The sequence below is a fragment of the Hypanus sabinus genome, chromosome 16 (genome assembly GCF_030144855.1).
Source record: "Hypanus sabinus isolate sHypSab1 chromosome 16, sHypSab1.hap1, whole genome shotgun sequence".
Classification (NCBI taxonomy): Eukaryota; Metazoa; Chordata; class Chondrichthyes; order Myliobatiformes; family Dasyatidae; genus Hypanus; species Hypanus sabinus.
The window spans coordinates 56,596,004-56,611,445 of NC_082721.1; the positions used below are offsets into that span (position 1 = coordinate 56,596,004).

Below are 15,442 nucleotides of genomic sequence, written 5' to 3' on the forward strand. Positions count from 1 at the left end.
CTTTCCCCTCTCTCTCTTAAACCTATTTGCTCTTAGTTTTAGATTCCCCTACCTTGGGGAAAAGATTGCTACTAGCCACTTTATCTCAGCCTCTCATTATTTTTGAATACTTTTATAAAGCTGCCTCTCATTCTCTTATGTTCCAGAATACAAAGAGCTAGTCTGGCCAACCTCTCCCTATAAATCTGTAATTTCTCCCTTTCTTTCATTCTTCGTTAACTCAATACAGATAATTTGTCAAATGTAGCGATTCAGTGACGTACTTCACTCTGATGCACTGTCCTCAAAGTCCTTCCTGTTTTGTCCAGGTTGGAAGCCATGAAAGATGACTTCCGTATCCGGTGTGAGGAGATGGAAAAGGAAGTGCTGGAATTACAGCACAGGAACGATGAGCTCACTAGCCTGGCTGAGGAATCCCAGTCTCTCAAAGATGAAATGGACGTATTACGGTAAGATCAGAAGTTCCAAGCTGGCTTATGTTGGAAATCTAGAGCAACACACACAAAATACTAGAGGAACTCAGCATATCAGGCAACATCTAGACCATAACATGTAGGAGCAGAATTCGGCCCATCAAGTCTGCTCTGCCATTACATCATGACATATTTATCATCCCTCTCAAATGCATTCTCCTGCCTTCTCCACTTAACCTTTGACACCCTGACTAATCAAACAACACCTATCAATCTCCGCTTCAAATACACCCAATGACTTGGCCTCCACAGCCATCTGTGATAAGACCATAAAACATAGGAGCAGAATTAGGCTATTCAGCCCATCAAGTCTGCTCTGCCTTTCCATCATGGCTGATCCCGGATCCCACTCAACCCCATACACCTGCCTTCTCGCTGTATCCTTTGATGCCTGACCAATCTAGAAATGATCAACTTCTGCCTTAAATATACGACAGACTTGGCCTCCAGTGCAATCTGTGGCAGAGCATTTCACAGATTTACTACTCTCTGCCTAAAAAATATCCTCCTTCTGTTCTAAAAGGTTGGCCCTCAATTTTGAGGCTGTGCCCTCTAGTTCTGGATACCCCCACCATAGGAAACAGCTTCTCCACATCCACCCATAAGACTTAGGAGCAGAATTAGACCATCTGGCCCATCAAGTCTGCTCTGCCATTCAATCAAGGCTGATACTTTTCTTCTATCTCCTCGTTAACCCCAATTCCCAAACTTCTCCCTGTAATCTTTGATACCATGTCCAATCAAGAACCTGTCAATCTCTACCTTAAATACATTCAACGACCCAGCCTCCATAGCTTTATGTGGCAACAAATTCCACAAATTCACCACCCTTTGGCTGAAGAAATTTCTCTGCATCTCTGTTTTCTGTCCTGAGACTATGCCCTCTTGTCCTAGATTCTCCCATCATGGGAAACATCCTTTCCACATCTACTCTGTCTAGGCCTTTCAACATTCAAAAGGTTTCAATGAGATCACCCCTCATCCTTCTGAATTCCAGCGGGTACAGACCCAGAGCTATCAAACGTTCCTCGTATGGTAACCCTTTCATTCCTGGAATCATCCTTATGAACCTCCTCTGGACCCTCTCCAATGCCAGCACATCTTTTCTAAGATGAGGGACCAAAAACTGTTCACAATACTCAAGGTGAGGCCTCACCAATGTCTTATAAAGCCTCAGCATCACATCCTTGCTCTTGTATTCTAGACCTCTTGAAATGAGTGCTTACAGAGCATTTGCCTTCCTCACCACTGACTCAACCTGCAAGTTAACCTTCAGGGTGTTCTGCACAAGGACTCCTAAGTCCCTCTGCATCTTAGATTCCCGGATTTTCTCCCCGTTTAGAAAATAGTCCACACATTTATATCTACTACCAAAGTGCCTGACTATGCATTTTCTAACATTGTATTTCATTTGCCACTTTCTTGCCCATTCTCCTAATCTGTCAAAGTCCTTCTGCATCCTACCTATTTCCTCAACACTACCTGCCCCTCCACCAATCTTCCTATCTGCAAACTTGGCAACAAAGCCATCTATTCCATCATATTGTATAGTATCGGTTAGTCTCACGAGACCATGGATCTGCGCCTGAGAAGTTTTCTCCAGGATGCAGGCCTGGGCATGGTTGTATTGAAGACCGGCTGTTGCCCATGCAGCAAGTCTCCCCTCTCCACGCCACCAATGTTGTCCAAGGGAAGGGCAAGGGCCGATACAGCTTGGCACCAGTGTCGTCGCAGGAGTTGCCAGAGTGAGGTTGAAGACAATATCGGTCTGCCTTAGGAACTCCAGCTCCGGATTTGTCCTCAGGGTTTACTCCCGAAGGCTTTCCCATGAGTGGGTATGGCCACAAGACAGCGGAGGTTTGAAATCAGAGTTTTCCCTCTCTTAGGTGGACTGCCTTCCCAGGCTGACAAGCTCCATCTACCGGAATCCATCATTTTATATACAACATAAAAAGAAGTCCCAACACCAACTCCTGCAGAACACCATGAGTCACTGGCAGCCAACCCGAAAACGATCCTTTTGTTCCCACTCGCTGCCTCCTCCCAATGTTCTAACCACGTTAATACCTTTCCCGTAATACCATAGGCTCTTAACTTGGTAAGCAACCTCATGTATGACACATTGTTGAAGGCCTTCTGAAAATCCAAATATACAACATATACAGCATCCCCTTTATCTATCCTACTTGTAATCTCCTCAAAGAATTCCAACAGATTTGTCAGGCAGGATTTTCCCTGAAGGAAACCATGCTGACTTTGTACTATCTTGTCCTGTGTCACCAAGTACTCCATTACCTCATCCTTAACAATTAACTCCAGCATCTTCCCAGCCACTGAAGACAAGCTAACTGGTCTATAACTTCCTTTCACACACTACAACATCAGGCATACTGTTAGTGTCTTCCACAATGATGTCTGACACAAAATATTCATTTAGTTCATCAGCCATCTCCTTGTCCCCCATTATTCTCTCTCTTGCCTCACTTTCTAGTGGTCATATATCCACTCTCATTTCTCTTTTATTTTTAACATACTTGAAAAAACTTTTACTATCCACTTTGATATTATTTGCTAGCTTGCTTTCATACTTCATCTTTTCCCTTCTAATGATTTTTTAGTTGCTTTCTGTAGGTTTTTAAAAACCTCCCAATCATCTATCTTCCCACTGATATTTGCTTTGTTGTATGCCCTTTCTTTTGCTTTTACAATAGCTTTGACTTCCCTTGTTAGCCATGGTTGTACTATTTTGCCATTGGAGTGATTCTTTATTTTTGGAATACACATGTCATGCACCCTCCTCATTTTTCCCAGAAACATGCGCCGTTGCTGCTCTGCTGACATTGTTGCCAATTGGTTCCTAAGGGCTCTTTTACCTTAAGCTCCCTAATCGCCACTGGTTCATTACATAACACCCAATCCAGTATAGCTATCTCTTAGGCATTCAACAAGCTCACTCTCTTGAGATCCATTACCAACCTGATTTTCCCAATCGACCTGCATGTTAAAATCTCCCATGACTACCATAACATTGCCCTTTTGACACACGTTTTTCTATTTCTATTGCAACCTGTGGTCCACCTCCCAGCCACTGTTGGGAGGCCTGTATATAACTGCCATCAAAGTCCTTTTGCCCTTACAGTTTCTTAGCTCAGCGCACAAAAATTCAACATCTTCCAATCCTATGTCACTTCTTTCTACTGATTTGATGCCATTCTTTACCAGTAGAGCCACATCACCCCCTCTGCCTACCTTCCTATCCCTCCAATAAAACACCCAATCTAGTCCTTTCAACATTCAGTAGGTTTCAATGAGATCCCCCAACATTCTTCTAAATTCCAGTGATTACAGGCCCAAAGCTGCCAAACACTCCTCATATGTTAACCTCTCGGAATCATCCTCATGAACTTCCTCTGGATTCTCCAATGACAACACGTCCTTTCTAAGACATGTGGCTCAAAACTGCTGATAATATTCCAAGTGTGGCCTGAGTAGAGTCTTATAATGGCTCATTATCTGCTTGCATTTATATTCTATTCCCCTTGAAATAAATGCCAATATTGCATTTACCTTCTTTACCACGAACTCAGCCTGCAAGTTAACCTTCTGAGAGTCTTACACAAGGACCCTTAAGTTCCTCTGCACCTCTGATGTTTGCATCTTCTCCCAATTTAGATAATGGTCTGCATTGTTCTTCCAATTACCAAAATGCATTACCATACATTTCCTAACACTGTATTCCATCTGCCACTTTCTTGCCCATTCTTCCAATTTGTCTGAGTCCTGCTACAATTGTATTGCTTCTCAGCAGTACCTACCCCTCTACCTATCTTCATATCATCTGCAAACTTAGCCACAAAGCCACCAATTCCATAATCCAAATCATTGACAAACATTGTGAAAAGCAGTGGTCCAATACTGACACCTGAGGAACACTACTAGTCACTGGCAGCTAACCAGTAAAGGCCTCTTTATTCCCACTGGCTGCCTTCTGCCTGCCAGCCATTCCTCTATCCATGCTAGTATCTTCCCTATAATGCCATAGGATTTTATCTTGTTAGTAGCTTCATGTGTGGCACCTTATCAAACGCCTTCTGAAAATCCAAGTAAATGACATCCACTGCCTCTCCTTTGTCCACCCTGCTTGTCACTTCCTAAAGAACTCCAATGGATTTGTCAAGCAAGATTTCTCTTTACAGAAACCATGTTGACTTTGACTTATTTTATCATTTGTCTCCCAAGTACCTCAAAAGCTCACCCTTAATAATAGACTCCAACACTCCTAACCACTGAGGCTATAATTTCTTTTCTTTTGCTTTCTCTCTTTGTCTTAGAGTGGAGCGATATTTGCAATCATTCAGTCTTCCAGAACCATGCCAGAATCTAGTAATTCTTGAAAGATCATCATCCATTATCTCTTCAGCAACCTGTCTCAGAAATTTGAGACGTAGTCCATCTGGTCCAAATGACTTATCCACCTTTGGACCTTTGAGTTTGCCTAGCACTTTTTCCTTTGCAATAGCAATGACACTCACTCCTGCTCCCTGACACTCACAGACCTCTGGCACACTGCTTGTGTTTTGTACAGTGAAAACTGATGCAAAGTACTCAGTAAGTGCATCTGCCATTTCTCTGTCCCCCATTACTACCTCACCAGCATAATTTTCCAGTGGTCCAATATCAATACTCACCTCCTTTTTACTGTTTATATAACTGAAAAAGCTTTTGGTATCCTGATTTATATTACTGGCTAGTCTGTCCTCATATTTCATCTTTTCCCTTCTTACAGCTTTTTAAGTTGCCTTTTGTTGGATTTTCAAAGCTTCCCAGTCATCCAACTTCTCAATCACTTTTGCTACCTTATATGCCCTTTCCTTGGAATTTATGCAGTCCTTAACTTCCCTTGTCAGCCATGGTTGCCTACTCCTGCCATTTGAGAATTTGTGTGGGACATATATATCTTGCACCTTGTGAACTATTCCCAAAAACTTCAGCCATCTCTTCTCTCCCATCATCCCGGTCAGTATCCTCCTCCAATTCACCTGGGTGAGCTGCTCTCTCATGCCTCTGCAATTCCCTTTATTCCATTGTGATACTGATACATGTGACTTGTGCTTCTTGCTCTCAAATTGCGGTATGAATTCAAGCATGTCACAAAAACAAAGGAGCTGGTTGTGGATTACAGGAGGAATGGAGACAGGCTAACCCTTATAAACATCAGTGGATCTGGGGTTGAGAGGGTAAACAGCTTTAAGTTCCTCGGCATCCACATCACCGAGGACCTCACGTGGTCTGACCACGCCAGCTGTGTGGAGCTGAAGTTTGATATAGGCCCCCAAATCCTAAGAACTTTCTACAGGGGCACAATTGAGAGCATCCTGACTGGGTGCATCACTGCCTGGTATGGGAACTGTATCTCCCTTAACCACAGGACTCTGCAGAGAGTGGTGCGTTTAGCCCAACACATCTGTAGTTGTGAACTTCCCATGATTCAGGACATTTACAAAGACAGGTGTGTAAGAAGGATAATTGGGGACCCAAGTCACCCCAACCATAATCTATTCCAGCTACTACCATCCGGGAAGCGGTACCGCAGCATAAAAGCCAGAACCAACAGGCTCCAGGACAGCTGCTTCCATCAGGCTGATGAACTCACGCTGATTTGAGTGTACTGTATATTACATTGACTGTTCTATTTATTATGAATTACTATGATTGCACATTTAGACAGAGATATAACATACAGATTTTTACTCCTCATGTATGTAAAGGATGTATGAAATAAAGTCAATTCAATTCAATTCATTCAATCAATCATATTATGATCACTGCCTCCTGAGGGTTCGGTTACACTAAGCTCTGTAATAAGATCTGGATTATTACATGACACCCAATCTAAGATGGCCTTTCCCTGAGTAGGCTCAAGCACGCCACTCTAAAAAGCCATTTGATAGGCATTCAACAAATTCCCCTTCTTGCAATCCAACACCAACCTGATTTTCCCAATCCTCTTGTAAACTGAAGTCCACCATTATAATTGTGGCATTATCCCTATTATATGCCTCTTCCAGCTCCATTAGCAATCTCAAGCCCATATTTTGGCTACTATTTGGATACCTGTATATGATTCCCATAATGGTTTTTTTATCCTTGCAATTTCTTAACTGCACCCACAAAGATTCAATGTTCTCTGATCCTATGTCACCTCTTTCTAAAGATGTAATTCCATCTCTTAGTAACAGATCCACAGCACTGTCCATACCTTCCTGCTTGCCCCTTTGATACAAAGTATTATCCTTTGATGTTAAGCTCCGAACTATGGCCTTCTTTGCTTCCTCAGCTGATGATGAATTCCACAGATTCATTGCCCTTTGGCTTAGAAAAACCTGTATTCTAAAAAATACTGAAAGGTCTTGGCCCCAAATGCTGACTGTTTATTCATCTCTATAGGGCCACCTGATCTGCTTTTATTCTTTTGTGCTGGTGCTTGATGTTCTGAAGTCTAACAAGGTGTTAACAGACGCAGTAGAGTCCTTGAAATAGATTATCTGAGAGTCTCTTAAATGTCCCTAACATATCTGCCTTTACCAACACCCCGGCAGTACGTTGCCATGTATCACATTTGATAATAATAATACAACTTCTCCCTAATGAAATGAAAGCTTGTTTTCAGTGGTCTTGTTGCTTTCTCAAAATTACCCCTGTGTCTCTGATAATGTTCACAGGCATTCCTCAGACAAAGTTAGTAAGCTGGAGGCCACTGTGGAGGCCTATAAGCGGAAGCTTGAGGACTTGGGAGATCTGCGTCGACAAGTCAAGCTGCTGGAGGAGAGAAGTACTATCTACATGCAGAAGACCTTTGACCTGGAAGAGGAGCTGAAAAAAGCAAATACTGTACGCAGCCAATTGGAGGTTTACAAGAAACAGGTAAACACTGTTATCTCCATTAACAGGCCTTCTCCAATCCTAGAATGTTCTTTGTTCTCCAAACCCAAATCTTCATTCCTCTTAGAAGGACAACATCACCTTTTGTAAATGACAACATCAGATCTGCCCCTTTCATCAGCAGTCAGGTGGTTATCCTGACACAGATGTTCTAATTAATCTGTGGATTCATCCCACTGCGAGCTGGTTGTGATAGCCTATTGTTATGTACAGGTAACCCTGTAAAAGCATCAGCAGCAATAGAACACACCTGGAGTCTGGTTTTGCTGTTGACAAAACACTACTTTATTAGTAATTACATCATATAGTAACTTAAACCAGGTAAGTCAAAAGTTAACGGTGTTATGCATATATAGGTGTAAATATATAAATCCCCAAACTTCTTCAAGCTTTGGAGGTAAGTGATAAAGTCCTACGATGGTATGTAAGAAAATTCAGTTCAGAGGCACAAGTTAATTAATGTGAGATGTTTGTAATCTAAAGGCGAATGTTGCGAGAAGGCAATTACATCGATATTCCACAGATTCCACGACAGCAATACAAAATAACAATAGCAGTAGGTTTTATCTCTGTAGTTGTTCCACTCCACACACAATCACCAACAGTAACTTATCACAAAGGTTATCACTAAGCTTATCATTCCATCTCTCTCTCTCCCTCCTCTCTCCCCTCTTCAAGGGAACCACCACCCAGGCAAGGGTCGACACACCAGTAGATTCCACAAGGTTATCCCAATCACACACAACATGATAACCACTTATCCAGTTCCACGACATACGAAATAACAGTGATTTGCCACAAGGGTGCCTTTCTTCAGTGAACTACCACACTCAGACAAAGGGTAAACACACACGTGGTATTCACAAAGGTTTTCCCCTCGCCAGAGAACCCACTCCTGTGGATTAACTAAGTGACAATCAAACTTTCGTAGCCGAATGGAAACAAACTCACCCTCACGAGCTACTTGGAGAGAGATTCCTTTCTTTCTTTCTTTCTAAATCTTTTTATTAATATTAGTAATATGGACAGAATACAGATGATATATTGATAAAGAAATTACCAACATACACATTCCATTACATATGAAAAAAAAACATACATAATAGTTACAATATAAATGAGTTTACCAAGACATAAGCCATAAGATATATGTATGGACATAGTAAATCTAAATATTTCATAATGTATAATATAAAAAAAACAGAAAAAAGAAAGAAAAAAACAAAAAAAAATTTATATAATGCAGAACTAGCTAATCTAATCTAATAACTATAACTAATAAGTAATATAAAAGAAAAAAAACAAAAGAGAAGGGGAAAAAAAAGCAGGCTGTTTATAATATCTCACAAAAATAAGTATTCATCAATGCCGTCACTTCCGGTCCTCTCAAAATGCATAAGCTGAAAGCTGGGAAATCAAATGAACTTGGCACAGGGTCATATTACATCATATGAAAATGTTGAATAAATGGTCTCCATAACTTTTCAAATTTAATAGAAGTCTCAAAAGTACCACTTCTAATTTTTTCTAAATTTAAACATAACATAGTTTGAGAGAACCAATTAAATACAGTGGGAGGATCAATTTCTTTCCAATTCAACAATATAGATCTTCTAGCCATCAGAGTTAGAAATGCAATCATTCGACGGGCTGAAGAAGATAAGTGCAGTGAATCTAACATTGGTAAACCAAAAATTGCGGTAATAGGATGAGGTTGTAAATCAATATTCAAAACCGCAGAAATAATATCAAAAATATCTTTCCAGTATTTCTTCAAAAATGAACACGACCAAAACATGTGAGTTAAAGACGCAATTTCAGAATGACATCTATCACAAATAGGACTTATATGAGAGTAAAAATGAGCTAATTTATCCTTGGACATATGGGCCCTATGTACGACCTTAAATTGTATTAGTGAATGTTTGGCACATAACGATGATGTATTAACCAATTGAAGAATTCTATCCCAATTCTCACTAGAAATACTAAAACTAAGCTCTCTTTCCCAATCCTGTTTAGTCTTATAAAGAGGCTCTGAACGTATCTTCATAATTATATTATAAAGTTTTGAAATAAGCCCTTTTTGAAAAGGTTCTAATTCAAATAAACTCTCCAAAGTATCTGAAGGCACAAAATTTGGAAACGTAGAGAGTACAGAACTTAAAAAATGTCTAATCTGTAAATATCTAAAAAAATGAAATCTCAGCAAGTTATATTTGTTGGATAATTGTTCAAAAGACATGAAACAATTATCTAAAAATAAATCAGAAAATCTTAGTAATCCCTTAGTTTTCCAAGCTGAATAAGCTTGATCTATAATGGAAGGGTGAAAAAAACAATTAGATACAATAGGACTATTTAAAACGAATTGAGTCAACCCAAAAAATCTCCGAAATTGAAACCATATACGCAATGTATGTTTAACTATCGGGTTGTCAATTTGTTTCGGCAATTTAGAAAGAGCAAAAGGGAGAGAAGTCCCTAAAATAGAACCCAGAGCATAAGCTGATACCGATTTAGTTTCTAAACTCACCCAACAAGGGCCAAAAGATCCACCCCCATCTTTCAACCAACATAACAAATATCTAATAATAACTGCCCAATAGTAAAATCTGAAATTAGGTAATGCTAACCCGCCTTCCTTTTTTGTCTTCTGTAAATATGTTTTACCTAACCTGGGATTTTTATACTGCCATATATATGAAGAAATTTTAGAGTCAACATTAGTAAAAAAAGATTTCGGGGTAAAAATTGGTATCGCTTGAAAAATATATAAAAACTTAGGTAAAATAACCATCTTAATAGCATTAATCCTGCCTATTAGGGATAGAGACAAAGGTGACCACTTAGTAAACAAACCTTTAATCTGATCAATTAAGGGTAAAAAATTAAATCTAAATAAATCTTTATGGTTTTTTGTGATTTTGATCCCTAAATAAGTAGAAGAGTCATTAACTAATTTAAAGGGTAAATTTCCATAAATTGGGACCCGTTTATTCAATGGAAACAATTCACTTTTATTAAGATTTAACTTATACCCAGAAAACTCACTAAATTGAGCCAATAATGATAAAACTGCTGGAATGGATTTCTCCGGGTTAGAAATGAATAGTAATAAATCATCTGCATACAAAGATAACTTATGAATATCTGTCCCACGATTAATACCCAAAATATCCTGTGATTGTCTGATGGCAATTGCCAAAGGTTCTAAGGCAATGTTAAATAGTAATGGACTAAGAGGACATCCCTGTCTAGTGCCCCGAAATAGGCGAAAAAAGGGAGATCTTTGATTATTGGTAACCACTGAGGCTACTGGAGTATGATAAATCAATTTAATCCATGATATAAATATCGGACTAAAATTAAACTTCTCCAACAGATTAAATAAGTAAGGCCATTCAACTCTGTCAAATGCTTTCTCCGCATCTAATGAAATCACGCATTCTGAAGTATCATGTGAGGGAGTATAAACAATATTCAACAATCTCCTAATGTTAAAAAAAGAATAACGATTTTTAATAAAGCCAGTTTGATCATCTGAAATAATTTTGGGTACTACCTTCTCCAATCTAGATGCCAGTAACTTAGAAAAAATCTTGGAGTCTACATTCAATAAAGATATAGGTCTATAAGAAGCACAATTAGTAAGGTCTTTATCTTTCTTCAATATTAGAGAAATGGAAGCTCTATAAAAAGATTGTGGCAAATTCCCTAATCTAATGGCCTCCTCAAAAACCTTACCTAACCAAGGGGAAAGAGTAGCGGAAAAAAATTTTAAAAATTCAACTGTATAACCATCTGGACCTGGTGCTTTCCCAGAATTCATTGAGGAAATAGCCCCCTTAATTTCTACATCCGTAATAGGAGTATCCAATATCAAAAGATCATCAGATGATAACCTTGGAAAATTTAATTTTCCAAGAAAATCAGACATGGTATTATAATCTTGAGGAAATTCAGATTGATACAGGGAGGTATAGAAATCTTGAAATGCCTTATTTATCTCATCATGATTAACTGTCAGATTCCCATTCTGCTGACCAATCTTAGTGATTTGACGTTTAACCAGAGCATTCTTCAATTGACTAGCTAACAGTTTACCAGATTTATCACTATGTATATAAAAATCAGATTTAGTTTTCATTAATTGATTTTCAATCGAGGATGTAAGTAATAAACTATTTTCCATTTGAAGTTCAACCCTTTGTTTGTAAAGCTCCTTACTAGGAGCAATCGAATATTTCTTATCAATCTCTTTAATTTTATCAACCAATAAAAGAGTTTCCATCTTGATACGTTTCCTCAAACCAACAGAATAAGAAATAATCTGTCCACGTATATAAGCTTTAAAAGTGTCCCAAAGTGTTCCGCAGGAAATATCATCTGTAGAATTAGTTGAGAAGAAGAAGTCGATCTGCTCCTCCATAAATTTTATAAAGTCAGAGTCTTGCAACAAGGTAGAGTCAAATCGCCATTGTCTAGCATTAGAAGCTGTATCCGTAAATTTCATAGAAAGTAATAACGGAGCATGATCAGAGATAGCTATAATATCATAGTTACAACCGATTACCAATGGAATAAAACAAGAGTCTACAAAAAAAATAATCAATTCTTGAATAAGAGTGGTAAACATGTGAGAAAAAAGAAAACTCTTTGTCATTAGGATACCGGAATCTCCAAATATCAAAAACTCCATTGTCAGTCAAAAAAGAGTTAATACAAGTGGCCGACTTATTAGGTAAAGTCTGAATAGATAAAGATTTATCCATCAGAGGATTTAAACAACAATTAAAGTCACCACCCATTATTAACTTATATTCGTTTAGATTGGGTAAACAAGTAAATAAAGACTTAAAAAAGTCAGGACAATCCACATTTGGAGCAAAAACATTAACCAAAGCAACCTTTTTATTACAAAGTAAACCCGTAATTAACAAAAATCTGCCATTCGGATCTGAAAAAATATCATGTTGAACAAATGGAATAGAGGAGTCAATAAAAATTGAAACTCCTTTTACTTTAGCATTCGAGTTTGCGTGATACTGTTGACCCCGCCAAAATCTAAAAAAACGAAATTTGTCCTCCCTCCTCACATGAGTTTCTTGTACAAAAATGATATGAGCATTAAGTCTTTGGAATACTTTGAAAATCTTCTTTCGTTTAATTGGATGATTTAAACCATTAGTATTCCAAGACACAAAATTAATGGTCTGAGCCATAATTCTATAATCAACCCTTTGGTATAGAAAGGGTTAACCAACTTATAAACTCATGCACCCGGAAGAGGAACAAAAGTAGTGAGAAGACCCGGAAGTGACGACAACACAGACATATTTGAAGTTCAAAAACAGCCCGAATAAAAAAACTAACACAAACTGGTACAAAAAAAAATAGAATTAGAAAACAGACCATCCCCCCACCCCCCGAGAAAAAGAGAAAAAGCCAAAATATGACTTAAAAAGAGAAAAAGTAAGACTAATCCTACCCCCATGACAGCTGAAGAACACTCCATATAAAAAGGATATATATAAAAGAATCACCCCAACTTTAAAAATAAAATCGCTATAATAAAAACCATATTTCTAAGTATAGTTAGTTGTAAAAAGAATAAAAATATAATCACTAAAAAACAATTATAACTCGGGCTCTGGCCCAGACAAAACAAAAAATATTTAAGCTAAGATAAGCGATGCATTGTACGGAAGAAAAGCGAAAAATATAAACATAATGCCATCTTAAGCAAAACCAAAAATCTTTTCCAAAAAACCACCATCTTAATCAAAGAAAAATTTACCTTCAAAGAATTAAAAATATACCTTCGAAGGAACAAAGTTAATAGACAAGTATGTAGTTAAATGATTAAAGTGTATAAGGCAAAACAATTAACATGACGCAAACACACTTTAACTTGAGTATAAAGTGTAGGATGAACCTACACCAATAACCAGATTATAATTCTGGTTTAAGAGATCGAGAACCATCTTACACGATCAGAATCATTCATTTATTAAAGACTGGTGTCTGTAGCAGTAGGGAAGTTCTCCTCCAGATATTTTCTCGCTTCTGAAGTTGAAAGGAAAACTTGTCGTGGAGCATTCGACGGAGAAATTCGAAGCTTCGCAGGGTATAGAAGCGCAGGTTTCAGATTTTTCTCATAACATTCAGCCATCAACGGTTTAAAAAGAAGCCTTTTTAAAAGATCTGAACTAAAATCTTCGATCAGGCGGAAGCAAAAATCTTTGATTTTAATCATTCCTACCCGACGAGCTGCTCTTATAACTTGTTCTTTGTCATGTACATAATGGAACCGGACAATTACCACCGAAGGTTTGTCTGTAACACTCGGTGATCGACGCCGAATTCTATGTGCCCGATCCAATAAAGGGGGGTTATTCAGGAAAATCGTCGGAAACGCTTCTTTTAAAAGTTGAGCAAAATATTTCGAAGGGTCATCTTTTTCTATGCCGTCTGGAAGACCAAGTATACGTAAGTTCTGTCTTCTGGACCGATTCTCAAAATCGTCACTCTTGGCTTTAAGGGCTTCCATCAGCTTAATGGTCGAAATTAAATCCTGTTGCAGTTTTCCAATAGTCAAATCTCGCTTCCGAGCTTCTTCTTGCAGAGACGCAATAAGAGCTTGTTGCTGTTTAATTACTAAATCCGTCTTAACCATGTACTCTTGAAAAGCCTTTATATCTTCTTTAAAAAATTGTTGTAGTTCAGCAAATTTTTTATCCAAAACCTCCATAAACAATTCAAAAGTTAATTGTGTTTGTTGTGTCGGAGCCTGCTTTTTTCCGTTACTGTTCGGATTACGTCCGGGATCCCGTCCCTTAGACCTGAGAGACATTTCTGTTTGCATATCTTCAAAAGTTCACAACAAACTCTTGGCAGTAAATCCAAAAAAAAAGAATAAAGAAACTTTCGGTATAGGTAAAAATAAGCTGAATAAGGGTGATCAAAGGTTAAAAAAAAGTAAAGGTTATGGAGCGAATCCAAAACGGTACTCACTCCATGAGCGTCTCCAGCTGACTCCGAGAGAGATTCCAAACAGTGATCTCTTTGTCACTAGGGTTCTTCTGTTTCAAATCTTCCTCTCCTCTCCTCTCAGTTGCAGCAAACTTGTTAAAGTCATTTATCAATACTCTGGATCGATCTCAACTCACCCCTTTGGGCTACTGAAAGTTTAAACCAGCGACTGACTCACTGGTGTCTTCCATTGACCAAATCCATCTTGACTCTGATCCTGTGTCTTTCTTTGTGTCATTGTGTCCTTGTAAAATGTAAACAAGCTGCAGAGAAACCATAACATTGATTGTCCATCAAATAACTCCCATCTCTCTCTCTCCCTCCCCCTCCCCCCTCTCTGCCCCCCCCCTCTATATCCCTCTCTATCCCTCTTAGCTCAGTGTCCAAAAGTCAGACTCATTCTCCCAGCATTTTAAAGTGACAGTCCACAGAAAAAATGAACCCTGGGGGTACATAACATTATCCCAGAAGAGATGTGCCTCTATCAAGTCACCTCTCATTCTCCTTTACTCCAAAGAGCACAGGGATGATAGAAAAATAGGCTATGTAGGAGGGAAGGGTTGGATTGATCTTTGAGTAGGTTAAAAAGTCGGCACAGCAGCATGGGCAGTAGGGCCTGTATTGTGCGGGTAATGTTCTTTTGAACATTGTTATTGTGCCTAATACAGAAGGCATAATGTTAAGGTGTTTGGGAGAGAGTATAGGGGGGGATTGTCAGTGGTGGGTTTATTTTACACAGAGAGTGGTGGGTTTATTTTACACAGAGAGTGGTGGGTGCGTAGAACAAGCTGCTCGGGTTATTAGTAAAGGCAGATGCATTAGGAATATTTAAGACACTCTTAGAAGCGTAGATGAAAGAGGGAAGAAAGGGTTAGATTTATCTTGGAGTAGTCAAAGGTTCGGCAAAAATTATAGGCCGAAGTTGTAATGTTCTATGTTCTAAGAGCTTTTGGCCTTTGGGTTAGTTTCTTGTTAAATTAAAATATTGTAAT

The 15,442-nt window shown here is 38.6% G+C and overlaps 1 protein-coding gene across 5 annotated transcripts in view; it reads left to right on the forward strand.

The window, feature by feature from the left end:
* The window catches only part of LOC132406322 (protein Hook homolog 3-like), a 119,720-nt gene that overhangs the window by 51,734 nt on the left and 52,544 nt on the right, over positions 1-15,442 (forward strand). For all 5 annotated transcript variants that reach the window (XM_059991831.1, XM_059991832.1, XM_059991833.1 and 2 more), the window contains 2 exons: positions 309-449; positions 7,196-7,397. In XM_059991831.1, coding sequence (XP_059847814.1) covers positions 309-449; positions 7,196-7,397 — 343 coding nt within the window. The remainder of the gene's footprint in view (positions 1-308; positions 450-7,195; positions 7,398-15,442) is intronic.